The 16,754-nt window shown below is 42.5% G+C and overlaps 2 protein-coding genes across 2 annotated transcripts in view; both read left to right on the top strand.

Annotated features, from left to right (window-relative positions):
• The first annotated feature begins 1,428 nt into the window (after nucleotides 1–1,428).
• LOC135456213 (probable G-protein coupled receptor 19) lies at nucleotides 1,429–3,372 on the top strand. Its single transcript, XM_064729946.1, has 2 exons — nucleotides 1,429–1,494; nucleotides 2,114–3,372. Exon 2 carries the CDS (start codon nucleotides 2,149–2,151, stop codon nucleotides 3,370–3,372), a length of 1,224 nt encoding a protein of 407 aa, XP_064586016.1. The 5' UTR covers nucleotides 1,429–1,494; nucleotides 2,114–2,148.
• A 10,293-nt stretch (nucleotides 3,373–13,665) lies between these two features.
• The window catches only part of LOC135456204 (potassium voltage-gated channel subfamily KQT member 1-like), a gene marked incomplete at its 5' end in the record, with an annotated part of 404,683 nt that continues 401,594 nt past the window's right edge, over nucleotides 13,666–16,754 (top strand). The window contains one exon of the mRNA XM_064729935.1: nucleotides 13,666–13,730. Coding sequence (XP_064586005.1) covers nucleotides 13,666–13,730 — 65 coding nt within the window. The remainder of the gene's footprint in view (nucleotides 13,731–16,754) is intronic.

Raw genomic sequence — 16,754 nt, 5'->3', positions numbered from 1 at the left:
CACAGCATGGAACCTCCTTTTCAAATAAAAGCTCCTTTTAGCTCTCCTAATGTTTTAGCCACAAAATAAATCTTGATAGCACAGGTGGTCCCAGTAAAGTGCCCAGTTTTCCAAGTCTGGTTGAAAAAGATATGCACAATTTTACCCATGATGTATTTATTTTGTGTAAAATATACCAGTATATCATCCTGAAGGACAGGAAATGTAAGAGGAGAAAAAAATCTAAGAGAAACATGTAAACAGAAAGGACTATATGATTTGTTTATATCTAGAAAATCAAAACATTGATAAACACCATGTGGAATCAAAAGAAGGAGAATTGAATGCCTTGGAATGTTTTTCCATACTGGAAAATTGACTTTCTGCTCCATTTCCTTCTCTTTCCTGCTTTCAAACTGGATTTTTTCAGTGATAAACTAGTAATTGAATTTTCCTCTCCGCTGCAGCACTACCAACCCAGAGTCCAACATCTTTTCTCAATGGCTACATTCCAGAGGAGGCATTTATATTTAGTAATATTTTACAAAGTTTGGAAAGCAACACATTCCCATACATTTACCACCTGCTGGTTTTAATGGAAGGAGATCCACGGCTGTCTGAGCTGATGAGCTCTTTGCTCTGCTGGTGACACCGTGGCCAGCACTGACCTGCAATATCAGTGTTAGTACCACCAAGATCCCAGGAATTTCAGTGCTCTCTCTGAAAGCAAAAGTTGGTGCTGATTTGTAGAGGAATTTTGAACAGAGGGCCTCTCCTATTTGGCTACCAGGCCTTTTCTAACCTTCCACTGCTTTTGATTTCAGAGATGCTTAGGAAGAGGAATTAGGCATCTTCCTGCCTTGGGATAAATCAGCAGGAGGAGGAGGGGCATTAAAAGCAGTATGGAATTGAAAACTCTGTTTGCTGAAGGGCTTGAGTGTGGGGTGACAGGCAAGACAATGAGTGTTAAAGTTCTGAAATTCTGAAAGTGTGAAGCAGTTCATAAAACCCCAGTTACTGAGCATTGGGGGGGAACAGATAAGCTGCTCATATGCTTATCAAGGAATATGTTATTATCATGGAAAATATGTCACCCAAGGGTGACTGTCCTTCCAGAGCTGGGCAAGGCCGGTCGTGTCTGATACCGTTAGCGGAGACCATGGCTGAGGGTGCCGAGTGCCCCACTGGGCAGCCAGCAGTGACTCCCATTTGTGGCAGCACTGTGGATGTGCAGGAGGCTGGGAAGGCTCTGCAGAGGGACCCGGGCAGGCTGCAGAGGATGAGGGTCAGCAAGGCCTGGTGCTGGGTGCTGCACTTGGGCCACAGCGATTCTCAGCTTGTAGAGCTCTGTTACAAAATCGGGGCCAGAGGTTCTTGGTTGACTGTTGGTGTCGGTTGCTTCTGGCAGTCCTTCAGTTGTCCCTTGGGTCACCCATAGACCTGCAGAACCTTTGGGCTGGTCCTGCTGTGAAGGGTCAGCCTTGCTGCTGCCTGGGTGGAAGGCCCCTGACCAAGGTAAGGACATTCCCCATCTCCCTGGATTTTCTCCAGAGCACAGACATGCTTGACAGCTGACTGCAGCCACATGTATTGACAGTGCTGACATGCCAAGCTGAAGCTCCACTGCTGGAACTCAAAAAGCTCCCCCATCCCTCCCCCAACCTCTCATCTCATCTGTCTGAGGACACTGACCTCCTCCCTCAGTATTTACCTTCTGCTGCAAAGCTCAAGGTCAAGTCAAGAATGCAGGGACCCTCTTGGTCTGCTTTTCTGACACTTCCAAGGACAGCAGGAAGTACAGATCATTTTTAGGATTGGTGGGCCATGTTCTGCTCAGTTTGCAGCTTACCTGCACTGGTGGTGTGGCACCTCAGTCTCCAGCTGTGAACGGGACACTGATCTTTCCGTAGGCAGAAATGCCTGTCTGAAATACTCAGGCCATTCCTAGAAATCTGCATGAAATTTAATGTTCTCTGCCATGACACATTGTGTTTCCATATATTTCTGACCCTTTTCTCTGAAATCTACTACTCTAAGGAGTATGGAGACTACTTAGAGTTATGTTTTATTGATTACTTTGGGCTTTTCACACAGAGTTGTTCAACAAAACCTTTTCTCTTCTCTCTGTCTGCAGCCTGAGCAAAAGACATAGCCGAGTTTTCTCGCAGCATGGATAACAGCAGTGGTTCTGTTCTTCTCTTTACCTTGCTCCTGATGCAGAACACGAGCAGCCCCAAAGCCTCCTCCCCTCCTGCTGGCTACGAGATGGCAGAACCTCCATTCCCAGGAGCCGGCCTGAGCAGGAACCACTCTCTGGTAGAGTATGGGCTGAGGCCAGGGGAAATCGCAGCTGCCAGCATGGTTTGGGGAGTGCTGTGGCTGATCTCTGTCTTGGGAAACTTCCTGGTTTGCTCAGTGATCTACAGAAGGAGGAGGACACAGTCCCCCCCCAACTATTTTGTGGCGTCCATGGCGTGTGCAGACCTGGTGAGCAGCGTGGGGAGCGCGCCCTTCCTGCTGCTGCAGCTGAGCTGCGGGCGCTGGGTGCTGGGCAGCGGCATGTGCCGGCTGGTCAGGTACATCCAGTACCTCACGCCCGGGGTCCAGATGGATGTGCTCTTCACCATCAGCTTGTATCGATGCTACACTCTCATCCATCCCCTGAATTTCAGAGTTTGCAGGGAGAAAGTCAAGAGAATGACTCTGGTCTCTTGGCTCTGTGGTGCTCTGTTTGCATCACCGGCCTGTTATCTCTATGGCTCCAGCAGTGACCACCACTGCAACTTCTTCCTCCCCAATTCTGAGCTAGGAGTCACCTCTGGTGTCTTCCACCTCTCATTGCTGTTGCTTTTGATCCCATCACTCCTCATTATCCGCTGCTACCAGAAACTCTTCACCTACATTTGGAGAAGTGGGACTGAAGGCACAGCTGGAAGGAGGACAATGAATCTTGTCTTAAGAAGAAAAGTGAAAACTACCAAGTTGTTTTTCATCTTTGTCTTGAATTTTCTTCTGTCCTGGCTGCCTTTCTTCATGGTACAGTTGTGGCACCCACAGGAAACAGACTACAGAAAGAGCTCCTTGCTTTTCCTGGCCATCACCTGGATCTCTTTCAGTTCCTCAGCCTCTAAACCAATCCTTTTCTACATCTATGATGCAAACTTCAGAAGAGGAATGATCGAAATTTGTTGCATGTGGAAATACCCCAGAACCGACATCTACACCATTACTGCCAGTTCCAGGACAGCTGGAAATAATCACATTATCCCAGCCCAACCTCACCAAAGACTCACCTGTGATGCTTTTAACAGAGAAGTCAAGGAGCATGAGCTTGTCAGGCCTGATGAGTGCAATCGCAAAAATACATTTGCCAAGAGAGTTTCCTTACTTTGAAAAGGAATGGAAGAGCTGTGAAGTGCTATGTTCCTGCAGAAGAAGGAGTATCTTTCAGTCTTTTGAAGCACTAAATAGGTACATATTTTAGACCAGCTTCTAGGGTATAAAAAAAATAAATATTCTGTATTATTTAATGGCTTGTGTTTGATGCGTTTGTTCTATTTTATTTCAGTTTTCATGTTCTGCTTTGGGGAACTCCTTTCCTGGAATCTACACCTCTCTGTAGGGAGAAAAGGAAAAGAAAGAAATACTGCTTGTTACAATCCTACATCCACCCAAAGCCTTTTAGGCTTCCTTCCAGTATGTCCCTGGAGATATTCCTGCACTGGGCTTGTCCCTCTAGTTCAGACGCCACTGGTCTGGTGGACAGGGTGGTGTTGGGTTAATGGCTTGACTGGGTGATCTAAGGGGTCTTTTCCAACCTAAACAATTCTAGGATTCTGTCTCCTTCCAGTACTCCTGTGCCTCCATTTCTCTTTGGGAATAACCTCCTCCTGGAAAAGTTGCAGTGGATTTTTTCAGCAAAGTTGGACTGCAGAACAGGTTCCTGGACAAATTTCCAGCTCACAGCTTCGGACTCCTCCTCCACACAGGCCCCAGTGGAGGAGCCTCAGGCTCTGCTGTCCTGAGGGGCGTGTTCCAGTGTGTGGCTGTGGAGCCACAGAGCCATGATTCCATTGCATGGAGTCGTGGAATATCCTGGGTAGGAAGGGAGCCCTGGCCCTGCACAGACACCCCAACAATCCCACCCTGTGCATCCCTGAGTGTGTCATCCAAATGCCCCTGGAGCACTGGCAGCCTTGGGGCTGGGGCCATTCCCTGTTCCCTGGGGAGCCTTTCCCTGATATCCAGCCTAAACCTCCCATGACCCTGCTCCAGCCATTCCCTCAGGTCATGTCTCTGGTCACAGAGAGCAGAGATCTTATCTGTCCCTCTGCTGTCCCTTGGGAGGAAGCTGCAGACCCCACTGAGGGCTTCCCTCAGTCTCCTCCAAGTCAGTTTTCTCCCCTCACAACTAAAAATACAATTTCTCAGTCACTGCATGCTGTTTGTCTCCCCCAAAACAGGCACAGGCTCTTTCAACAACCTCTGTAAGCAAAGCTCTGTAGATTTTTTCAGGAAAACACAAATGGATTCATCCCTGGGAACATTGTCCCCATGAAAACAAGATGGTGATGCTGTCGTGTAAATCTGGACTAGGTAGTGCTGCTTTTCTTAAATTTCAGCATTTTTTCCTGTGCCTCAGGACATATTTGTGCAGATGTTAATTGGGTTTTTTTTGGTAGCAATATGCTTGTGCCCCTGGCTGTGTCCACGAGTTCTGGTTTTAATCAGTTTGTTCTTATTACAACAGGGCTGTAATGTATTTTGCCCTTTCATTACTAATACAGCATCTCACAATGACTTCATCCACTTCAGCAGAGTTATTGGTCAGAATGCATTATGAATGATAGACAGTAATTACTACTGCTAATTAAAGTATAAACTTTGCAATTACAGATTTCCACGAGATTTTTGGCAATTTTACAGATTTTGAGGTATGGAATGTCCATCCGTTGTTAACAGCTGATGGAAAAAGGACAAGGAAAGAGATGATGGGATTTTTCATAACAGTGTCTGGTAAATGTTCAAAGCTAAGATTAATTATTTAAATTATGTAAATCTTTGTACTCTCAAAGTTAATTCTGAAATGAACATTTCCAGAGATCAAAGACAGTGAGACATCTGAGTGGGCATTTGGGCTTGAGCACCCCAAAAAAGTTGAATTTATCCCAAACCTGAAAATTGAGGATTTTATATCCTGAACTAAATTTGAGCTGTTAGCAGTAGTAAGGTGCATGGACGCACCTCTAGAGGATATACATTCCTCATGCTGTACACATGGGATATAAAGTGGCACTGAATATCATATAATGCATTCATAAGTATCTCCTATAAATAATAACTGCTTCTCCAATAAAAAAGAGTAAATATTTGCATCTTCATTTTCAGCATATGTGTCAGATGTACCCCATTGCCCTCATAATGAGGAGTCATTGTCAATGCAGAGAGAAACACTGTGCATTTCCACACCCCTCTGTTCCTGTACATCCTCAGGACAGACACTTTGCCAGTCAGTTTGTGCACCTGAATGCCAGATGGAGAGTGGTGTTAGTGCTCAGGGTTGGAAGCTCTTTGGTTTACAGTGGCACTTAATATAATTAGTGCATTTTACAAATACTCAACAATGCCTTAAGCCAGTCTTACTGACCTTCTGAGGTCCTGCTCTATATTCTCACTAGAACATTCTTACTTAGAAGCCACTCAGAATTTCATCTAATTTTCCACATTAGGGTAACATAAGAAGAGACCTTTTGTTGAAAGCATTTAGTGCCAGTCCCAGAACAAGATCAGCTGCAGGTGTTACATGTTTGCTTCAAGTTCCTGTTTCATGACTTCAGTGTGGGTCACTTGCATGTCCTGGATTGCAGTATCAAAAGTTATTGATTTATTTTAAAATCCTCACAAAATTTTCCTGGTTTTCCTAGAAAGAAGCCAGTAAGTCACAATTATTGTTCACAAGTCAACTTTCAGTAGAGTGATCCGTGTTCAGCACACAGCTGCTTTTGGTAAATTTTACTCAAGATGAACATTCTCCTGCTCAGGAGGGTGCTTTTAAAGAAACATTTATGGGGTGTTCTAGTTGCTAGAACACATAGCTCTCAAGCTCACTCACTTCTTCCACAATCCTTACCTCCAAGGCAGCTTCTTTTCTGTAACAAATTTTAAACAGATCTTATCACAGATACCTTTATTTAGATTTTCTGGATTCCAATAAGCTAAACACAGTCCCAGATTTCCAAAAGGTGGACAAAACTGGAGTGCCTCAGCTGCCAAGTCTCTTTGCTGAGGTCATCATATCCAGCTGAATGTGTTAATTCTGGGAAGAATGTAGGATCTGCTTCTCTGCTGGAAACATCCTGGGTGACATTCTGAGCACCCAGAGTGGTGGAATTGTACTCACCAGGGAGCTCTCCACCCTTCTGTGTGCAGGAGAGCTGTCAGCCTGGCTTATTGGGATTGCCTGGAATGCAGTGGGAAGACCCTTGGCCAGCCTTTGTGCTTGTACTTTTTAAATCTCTGCAGAACACACTGAGCCTGACTTTCTGGTCCTGCTGCACGTGTGCACTGCATGTTACGTGCTCTGGAATCAGTGAGGGGTTTAGAACTGCCAGAGAAAGCAATGGACAGCTCTCTCAAAAAAAAAAAAAAAAAAATTACAGCAGATGGAAGTAAAAAATAAGAAAATATGCTCCACTTTAAGCATGAGGTAAATAATTTCAGATGAATTACTGCCTGAGGCTCCAGCTTAGCTGAGAAAGAAGGTAAAGTAGACCTGGTACATTAGGAATTTAAACTTTCATTTACTGCCCTTTAATATCAACCTGGTAATCAATTGAAGGTTGTATAAAAGAGCCCATAGCTCACAGAAAAGAAGCTTTGTGTAAACTGTAGATAAAATTAATAAAATGTCTTGGTTGACTTTTTAAAACTCATGCATGTAAATGTAAAAATGCCCAACTGCACTTACCCTGAAAGGATCATTGTGATCTTTTCAAACTGCCTCTTCAGTTATAACACACAGCTCCTATGTAAAGAGTCTCTCCTGAAGCAATAGTTCTATTTTGGTCAATCTTTTCAGATATACTTAAAATAAGCACCCACATTTTGTGGTATTCTGTTACAACCCTAGAACCAATAACAGTATCCTTTTCCTCCAGTGCATCACTAATGATTTAAACAAACCCGATCAAACAATGCTGGGACACTTAATATAATTGAAGAAAGGAATCAAGTAACAGCTGAGGTTCACTATGCAAGAATTTATATTGCCTCTTATTATGTGAAGGTTCTCTGTGGCTCCTATCTGGTTACCTCTTCAGCAGTGACCATAGGGAACCTATTTCATGCAGTAATTTTGTCTTCCTTTAATGCAACATAAGCATAACAGCAGACACTTTGCTCTACATGGTAGCAGATTATTTTAGTTCATCTGCTTTATTAATATCCAGATATTGAAAATGTTGTGGCTTTATATAAAACTATGCTATGATTTATAATGAAATAATTCTGCTGGCCTAGTGAAGGCCACTTGAACTGCATACCAAGATTGTCCAGGTGGAATAACATGAGAACAGTGAAATTTGGCTGCATCATTCTTAAAATGACTCTCATGGAATGCATTATAGTTATTGTTTGATTTCCCATAGTGAGTCAAATGGCAAATGTGATGCTGGCTTTTGTCCCATAGAAATTAGTGCTCTTGAAACTTTGCTGAGCTATGGTGCAAAAGTCATGGAATCAAAACCTTTCCCAGTTCCAGCAGAGGAAAACACACTTGTTTGTCAGCTGTTTCACCTGGTTCTTCAGCTTTCATCTTCCCCCCTCCTTGTCATGAGAGACAACCTAAAATAGCAACAGGACACCAAGCTAAGAGACTGAGGCACAGAGTGTGTCTATTCTTCATGGAAAACTGAAATGTACCCTAAACGACTGTGGAATAATAGTTAAGCCATGCAAGTGATTTGCTTATCTGAGATTTTTCACATACACATGCACACACACACACAAAGACAAGCTGAACTCTTGACATCCTGGCTGAAATTAAAAATGCTGGGGTTTTTTAGGAGATGTGTGTTGGATGGCTGTGGACTCATCAGGACTCATAAAAATGAGAGAAAAACAGGACTTGGAGTCCCTCTTAGTTACCAAAAGGGGGTGAGATGTGATTTTTGGGTGGATCTGGGGCAGGGCAGGGGGTTGTTGGGCAGGGTCTCTTTGCTCTCTCCAGGGTGCTGAATCCCATGGGTACCACTGAACATCCTTTGGAAAGGGATACATCCTCAGGCTATGGTTCCAGTACACAAGCTGATGTGCTTTGCTGGTTTTGTTTTGGGATGGTTATGGATGTCACTTATCAGTGGGGTTTATTTTAAAATAGCTACCTATTGTCCTCTGCATGGTCAAAAGTTGCTGAATAGCTTTTTAACCAACCAGTCAAAAGCAGAACTAGAAATTTTCAGAACACAATTTAGGCCCAGGTGCTTACAATGTTGATGAATTTTCAAGAAATGAAAGGTACAGGTGTTGTAGGAACAGACAGACAACCTGACCTGAAAATTGCTTCTAGTTCCCCCTCTAATGATCATGTGAATTAAGTTTTTTTTTTATTTCCATCAGGCAGATAGAGTTTAATTATTAGAGTCAGCATAACAACAATATTTTACATCTTACTGTATTATTTAGTATATGTTTTATACATTTATGATGCTTCTAAGATCTTTATATTCATGATATGCAACATGTTATGAGATTGACACTTTCTTCACATCATGACTGTTAAGTTCAAGCATTTCTTGAAGAACTTGCATCTTCTGTTCATTTTTCCAAGAAAATATTTTAGTTTTAATTTGAATAGAGAGGAAAAAACCTTCGTAAGTGCAGGAGTCAGGTTAATTTCTTACAGGTATTCTCTCATGGAAATGAGGGGTTTATGGAATTCTTAGACACTGCTCTGGGTCAAGCAGTCAGCCTTGTAGACTGTCCATGTTAATACAAAAGTAATGAAGCACTGCCAGCACTCATAAAAGGCAATTTGTCACATCATATCTTTCCCTGTGTGGTAAAATGCTACAATACATTTCTTTTGGAGAGAATGGAAGCCCAGTGTCTCAATCTGGACATGCACCATCTTTCCAATACCACAGTGCACAAGTGATGATAATCTTAGTCTACATTCAGCATATCCTTGTGAAGGAGAATAATGGTGTTCATGGTGCATATTAAATGGACTGCCAAGTGCTCCACAGACAACTGAACTGTGTAGATTGGCAAGACAAATATTGCCCCATTATGGTCCAAAAATAAAAAGTATAGGGGGTACTGTTAATTGAACTCAGAGCTGAAGCTCCATTTCATGATTCTTAATTACCTTGTTTGCAGTCCCTTGTGAGAGCCCACCAGGCTGGGAAGCTGAATCAGAGAGCAAGGGCTGGAATTTTGTTCCTTTAAAGGTGGTTCTGGGTACCACCACAGCTTGCTGGGTTTGTGCCCCAGTGTGATCACTGCTAAGATCCCACAGCTGGCCCAGGGGGCTGTGTGGCACTCAGCAGTGCCCAGCTCCTGGCTATCAGTGCTGGCAGAGCTGCAGCTCACAGATCCAGAGCAGATCTTCAAGAGCACTGATGCAGAGAGCTTACGTCCGGAGAATGGAATCTGGGATGGACAGAGGGGCGCGGGAATGTTTTCCAATTCTCATCCATTATTTACCCATCAAAATATTTTCTAGCATTTAGGGTTCCATATTATCTGTCTCTTGCATTAACACTTTCCTTCTAAAACACAGCCCCCAGAGGAGACAGTGATGGGTGGTGCCAGTGGTGCTGTGTTTAAGGTTGTCTCTGAGAAGTGCCTCCTCCTCAAGAAGGGGCTAAAAAATGCATCTCAGAGCCAGACATTTCTCTTTTCCTTCCCATCCTGGCCTTCTGGTGATAAATACCCAGGTCTAGTGCTAAATCCTGTGCTGTCAGGGTGAGGAAGATGCGCTCTCTGAGCACAGGGGTGGCACCAGACCCACCAAAATGAAACACATGATGTGAGCCCAGCCACAGAACTCACATTCCTGTATATACACAGTTGCAGGATACTGTGTGCATCTATAGTTACCAGTGAACACTTCAGCATTTATTTAGACATCCCTGGAATCATGCCTGTGATGTAGGTCATAAATTAGTGAGGTGACTAATTGCCTTTTGAGGTTTTGACCCAAAGATGCGATATACTGCTTTTAGCGGATGTGTGAAGGAATGAGTTCAAGTCTTCCACCTCTCAGTCTATTAAAATCTTATCATTAAATTATCTTTTCTTCAACCAAGAAGTAGGAGTCAGGTGCTCTGCTTTCATTTCTGCTGGGATTTCAAACCTGCTGCTATTATGTCGAGTTTTTGCATTTGCTGGGTACTACAATTCCCTCAAAGAAAATTTATTTTTAACCTTAAAAGATCCACAAAAATATAATACCAATATTACCAATATAAAACCAATATTACTTCTTGGTTGGTTTGTAGGTTGGGGGTTTTTGTTTCGTTTGTTGGGGCTTTTTAATTATTTTTTTCCCTCCATACTTTGGCTAGTTTTGTTGAGCTTGAGTAATTACATTCAGGAGAGGTCAGAGGTGAGGAGAGATGGAAATTTTTTCATTTAGCAATGAAAAAAATGTCTGGAAAAGTTAATAGAGCAAAGAATATAAAAGTATTAATTAATGCAGCAAGCATTTCAGGAAGAAGCAAAAACCTGGAGAAGGATTTTTGTGGCTCCAATCAGGTATCAGTTCTCAATGACCACTCACCTGCAGGAGTGTGTGGAATAATGTATTCAATTCTGTGCACAGGGTAAACTGAGCAACACAGCATCCAAGGAAAATGTTCTGGATGGGTTGGCTTTTAGATCAGACTACATGTATCATGTATCAAGAAAAAAGAAAGGAACTAAAAGGGTTTGGGCTTGGGTTTTTGTTTTGTTTTGGAGTTTTTGCAGTGGTATGGAAATGTAACTAGGAAACTAAAAAATAACTTTCTGGAATAATCTTTCCAAGGAAAGAGATGCCTTAGCCCCACAAACAATTATGATAAAAAGTGAAGACTATGTGCAATGGCAGCATTCCCCACTGATGATAACCATAGGGTGAAAGAGGTACCTTTGTTCCATTCTCAAACTCCTGGCTCTGGAAAATTGGGAAACTTAAGTTTGGAATGTTGGCACTGCAGACAACAGTCTGATTTCTGTTACAAGAGGGAGGAAAGGAGAGAAATAGCAGTATTCTCTTTCTCCTTCCTGATTAGAAAGGTCAACAATAAAATGGAGAGTTGGATGCTGGAATGGTTATGTTTGGGATTCTTTTCCTCCAAAATTAATATAAAAAATGACCTGGAGCTCAAGAGGGCAACAACATGAGAGAATCCTGATTTTCCAGTGCTTGATGTAACAATGAAGCGCTGCTTTTGGCTTTGTCAAAACTTTATGGAAAAAGCCCTGAGCAACTGAAGCTGCTGTTTAATCTTTCCCAGTATGAAAGGAGGATGCAGAGCTTGCCACAGGCATCACCTAATTCAGCGTTTAAAGATGTGCAGTAAGGAAAGCCTGCTTTTAATGCATTGCAATGAAGTGTCTGCAGATAAGAAAAAGACTGGGAGGGAAGTTAAGCTGTTGCTTGTGATTGCTGGTTTTGACAGCAGGAAGAGACAGAAGTAACTTCTCTCTGAAATCATCCAAACTGTTCCCGATTCTTTCTGCGCCTTTTGCAAGGGCAGCCATATAAGGCAGCCCAAAGGGAGGGCCCCTGCCTTGCTCAGGGTGGGACTTGGGGAGCCGTGGGCAGAGCCGGGCAGCAGCTCCTCTCCTGCATCTCTCCAGGGACTCCAGGGTGTGCAGCAGCCGAGGGACACGCCTGGAGAAAGTAGGTGCTGATTGCCAGCTGCTTTCAGGTTTCTGTGTGCTGTGTCTGTGGGGTGCTGTGTGGGGATGGAGCAGCCCAGGGAAGGTGTGCCAGGCTTGCAGCTCTGCCTAGCCAGCCTTGGCCAGGCAGCCTCAGCACCCCAGAGTGAAGAGATGTTCTTAGAGGTGCTTCTCAGGCTGACTGGGATGTAGGGCTTTGTGCTTTAATGTTTGCACCCTCCAGCTGTGCATTAAGATAACTGCTGAGGGAAGGGATGAATTTCTCTCTTTGTGCTAGCACTGGTGTGGAAATGTGAACTGATGCTCACCTTTCCATGAGCAGTGTTAAGAAATGAGCCCTGTGTAGGAAAGTCATGTTAAAATGTATACGTGTAAATAATTTGTGGTATAACTTGGAGGGCTCTGTTCAGATGTACTGCACTGGGAGTTCATTCACTCACTACACATGAGGAGCTTTAAGCAACAACAAAAAATAGGCTTAATTTAAAAAAGGGCAGGGGAGTGTGAAGGCTGAAATTGATCTGTCTAAAATATTCTACTGAGGCTAAAGTAGCTCTGAATGTGGGGTGTAAGAAATAAGGCAGTTCAAAAAAAGACATCTACTCTCAGTCTTACAAAATTATTAGTGTTGCTGCTAAGAAATTGCTGCTCTGTATTAGCAGAAATTGAATTCTGCTTTATGAAATACATATTGATCTAGAAGAACCCTATTGTCTTTTCTATTTTGTCCAGGTACTTGTTTGAGAGTAGCGAAATTAGGTGCAAACATGAAAGGGCTTGGAGAAGATTGAGGATCAGGCCAGGAGTCTTTGATGTTTTCCCTTGTAGCAATATTAACCTTCCAGTATCAGTTATCATTAATGGCTTCCTCCTTTTTACACTTGAGAAAAGTTGTTCCAGAGTGCTGTGGACTGCAAGATTGGGTCCCATGAGGTGACTGAAAAAATTTATTTAAGTCTTAAATTCTTCCTGTAATATTGATGCTTTAGATAAGTTCTTCTGAGGTGTAGGTGTTGAGGGTCGAAGCCTCATTCAGGAGTGTTTTGGCCAACACTTCATTTCTAATCAGGGCACTTCAAGAACTGCTTAGCTTAAAGTAATCTGGTAGGATCAGCTCTCTCTGCTGCTGCATAAGTGTTGCACTGTTAAAATCGTTCTAGGCTTTCTTTTTAACAATGTAATTTTGAAATTCATTTTCTTTCCTTCCTCCAGAAGTCTCAACCTCTTCCCTTTCCCAGACTCCTGTTCCTTCTGTTGTCACTGTCTCATAGGTTTTTCTGACTTAATTTCAGAGGATGTGAGCGGCAGCAGGTGACAGACTGGAAGCTCGCACTCGTGTCACAGAGAAACTCCATGATAACAGCACAAAGTCACCTTATCAGCTGCCGGAGCACCTTGGGCACAGAAGACACCCAATCCCTCCTTCATGATTTTAAATATTGATCAGAGACAGCAATACCTGAGTGCTGCTGCAGGATGTCCCGTGGTGGTGCAGAAGCTGCTGCACACCCGCTGTGTGACCACCGCAGGCAGGATCAAGGCTGCTCCACTCTCCAGCTGAGCACTCTGAGTGGAAACAGCAAATCTGCACCGTTGCTGGAAGTCAGGGGGAACCTCAGCACCATGCAGTACTCTCCTGTGGCACTGAATGCAGAGCCCTCCATGGAAAAGGGAGCTGGGATTGCCCAGAGCCCCGGGGAAGGCACAAAGGCTGCAGCCTGCTCAGACAGCGGAGCCGGCAGGGCCCGGACCGTGGAGTGCTTCCAGAGCCAATATCTGACCAGAACCAGCACCCAGGGACAGGTCTACAACTTCCTGGAGAGGCCCAGTGGGTGGAAGTGTTTTATCTATCATTTTGCAGTGTAAGTACCTACATTTTCACATGATCTTTCATGTAAGAAAAATCTGAAACTGCCCATTTAATCAGCCAGGAATCAGTACTTGATCTCCTGTGCTCAAAACCTGTTCCATGAGTAATCCTCTCAAGGCAGTGGAAAAGCCAGTTCCTCAAAGAATCAGCCACTATATGCATTATGATTTCCTGAGAAGGCTTTTTATTCTTCAAATGATCTTTGTTTTCAAGGATGTACATGTATATTTGGAATTTCTGAGGATAAGTCCTTCTGTGCTCCTGGCACATCTGATTGCTGGTTGAGCTGCTTTACACTGTTCCAGCTTCAGACACTGCAGTTTTTAGCAGATGTGGCAGGTCCAGCTGTGATGAGACACATTCTGCTCTTTTAAGTTTGTTTTGCTCATGTTAAAGAGCCAAAACAAGTAATTTGTCAGACAAACATATAACATTACTAATTTGAATTGATTTATAGTCGTGAACATGAAATGAGTACAAAGTTAGTGAAATGTTTTTCATTATATCATGTATGTAGTATATGCAAGGAGGCAATTAAGGCTTCCATTTACCCTTGTAAAGCAGTGGTTGATATATTAATCCAGCTGTTACTGTTTTCTTTGGTTGCTTATGGTATCTGTCAAGCTTAGCAAGACCTCATTACTGTTCTGAATGCTGCTGAACAGAAAGATAATTTGTCATCTTGGCTGTAGAAAGGGTCCAGTTGTGTTCTCACTGGGACCAGAGCAAGTTTTACTGACCAGCTGAGCCAAAAGGCCTTGCTTTTATTATAAACTTAGCATATTTCCTAAAGAAATGCAGAGTGTTGAAATTACTCTGTTTGTCTGAGATAAACTATGGCCTGATTGCATTTTAGGAAAAAAAACCATTATCAGTGACTGCAGTCAGGAACTGCCCAGAAAAACATATGGTAATTCTAGGGATGAACCCTAATGCTTCTATTTAGCATAAAATAGTCTCATTAATACTTGCTTCCTTTCCCTCCTCAATATCATATATGTATTTTTGAAAGGATTTTTTGATTAATGAAATTTCTCCAAGCAAAAAGATTAAGCCTCCTTCGAGGACTATGCTTATAGCATGCTTTATTCCTAAGAACTAAAAAGATGTGATTTGTGTAGATTTAAATATATGAATAGTCATGATTTAAGCCTAGTTGAGACTACTAATCTTGCTAAATTTCATTTGTTTCATCATCTGTGTTGCTTTTATCCCCAACTGAGGTTGACCTTTAATATGCACTTTTTTATTCTGAAATGGGAATTAAAATAAAATAAAAATATTTATACACCCCCTCAGTACTAGAAAATTGGAGAAAATACTGGTAATACCAATAGCAACTGTTTTTTTAAGGATTCCTACCATTTACATGAAAAAATATGTAAATTGAGTGCTCTTAAAAGTTATTTGTCTTTGAGGCTCCTAGAAAGGAAACATTTGAAACAGCTTTTGGCAAGCATTTTGTCTCAAGGATATTTTTGCTAATAATTATCCCAGTAACTACATGATGTGTTCATTTAAATAACAAGTTTCTGTTTTGGAAAGAACATGCCTTATAAGATTATATATCATTACAGCAAAACATTGTTAAAAAATAAACTACTAATTTAAAATACACTTAATTTTATAATTACAACAACCTGTAATTTATTTTTAAACAGCTTCTCGTGTTTTATGTGTGGGTTTGGAGGTAACTTAAGTGCAGCTGATTGATGGTGATGATTATGATGATTTGTTCTTTTCCTAACAAATCCAAAGTTTAAAGTACATGGCTGATATTTGTGTAGCCTGGAGGAGCTGGATGTGCTGTGTCCCTTCTGTCCTTCATGTGCCACAAAGATCAGACAATTTATTTACAGACTTGGGGGAACTTTCTGTCCAAGAGGGACTGGAGTCTGCTCTGATCTGGAGTCAGTTCTGCTAGAAAGAGACTGACTTTCCAAAGTCAGGCAAGGTGAGGGAACAGCAAGTGCTCCATGAAGGGACCTCTTCTCATTCTGAAATTACCAAGATAATCGCTGATAACACTCGCAGAAAGTTTCATTTAAGGGATAAGCTCAGGGTTCTTATAGAACTTTATAACAGTGGTAGGGAAGGAAATTATTTTTTGCCTAATTAAATCTAGAATTTGTATTATTTAGTGGAGTTATTGGAGTTTTAGTGGAGGTTGAAATTATGGTTTCAAAACAAAATGTTTGAAGGGGTGAGTGGGTTTACTTGAGAATCCCTCCTGCTGGTCTTGAAAACCTTCTCATTTGGATAATTTCTAGTTTAGTTTTGCGAAATACTTCACTTCCAAAAAGCCCAGTAGAGTAGAGGATTTAGCAAGAGCTGAGGCCTTGAGAAGAAGCTGCTCCATGAACTGACAATGTATTGATCCAAACGAAGCAATTCCTGTGGCTGTGTGAGAGCCTTGGGGTGTTGGAGATCACCTGTGTTAGAGCCCAGCTATTTGCTGTGAGTTCTCAGTCCAGAAAAAGTAGCCTGTGCCTGGCTTGGATTAACTTCTAAACTCAGCTATGCACTTGCTTAAATCACATCCAAATGTCAGGTATTAGGGTATAACCCTCATATTTTGAAATATGAAAGAAAAATACAACTTGTATTGGTGATGAGTTATTCGTGGCAGTGACCTTTCTTGGCAAACCTACACATTTAAATCATTTCATTGCAGGTGGAGTCTTACTTATGTGATGGATATATTTGTGAAGCCTACATCCATTTAGTGCCTGCTGGAATGGCTCCACTGCGGGCTGGAATGTTGTGTGCACCTGGCTGGCTGTCACTTATCACTGTTCTGTGAGTCACAGAGGCCACCTTGTGTCAGCCCGAGGTGATGTCGCAGTGTGGCTTCCAGGCAGGAAACCCCGGAGTATTTTCCCTCTCAGTTACACCCTGCTCATGAGTCCAACCCCCTTTTCCTATCTTTTCCATTTCTCTGGAGCATGCAGGGACTGCTCATTTTGGTCTTTCGTGCTGCTCTTGCCTGGGTAGATGAATTTTTCAGTGAAAAAGC

This window comes from Zonotrichia leucophrys, chromosome 1A (genome assembly GCF_028769735.1).
Source record: "Zonotrichia leucophrys gambelii isolate GWCS_2022_RI chromosome 1A, RI_Zleu_2.0, whole genome shotgun sequence".
Classification (NCBI taxonomy): Eukaryota; Metazoa; Chordata; class Aves; order Passeriformes; family Passerellidae; genus Zonotrichia; species Zonotrichia leucophrys.
Note: the sequence above shows the minus strand (reverse complement) of the source record. Positions and strands in the feature narration are given on the sequence as shown.

Bases quoted from the DNA above. Each gene is read 5' to 3' on its own strand.
- LOC135456213 (XM_064729946.1), top strand. From the start codon at position 2,149: ATGGATAACAGCAGTGGTTCTGTTCTTCTCTTTACCTTGCTCCTGATG.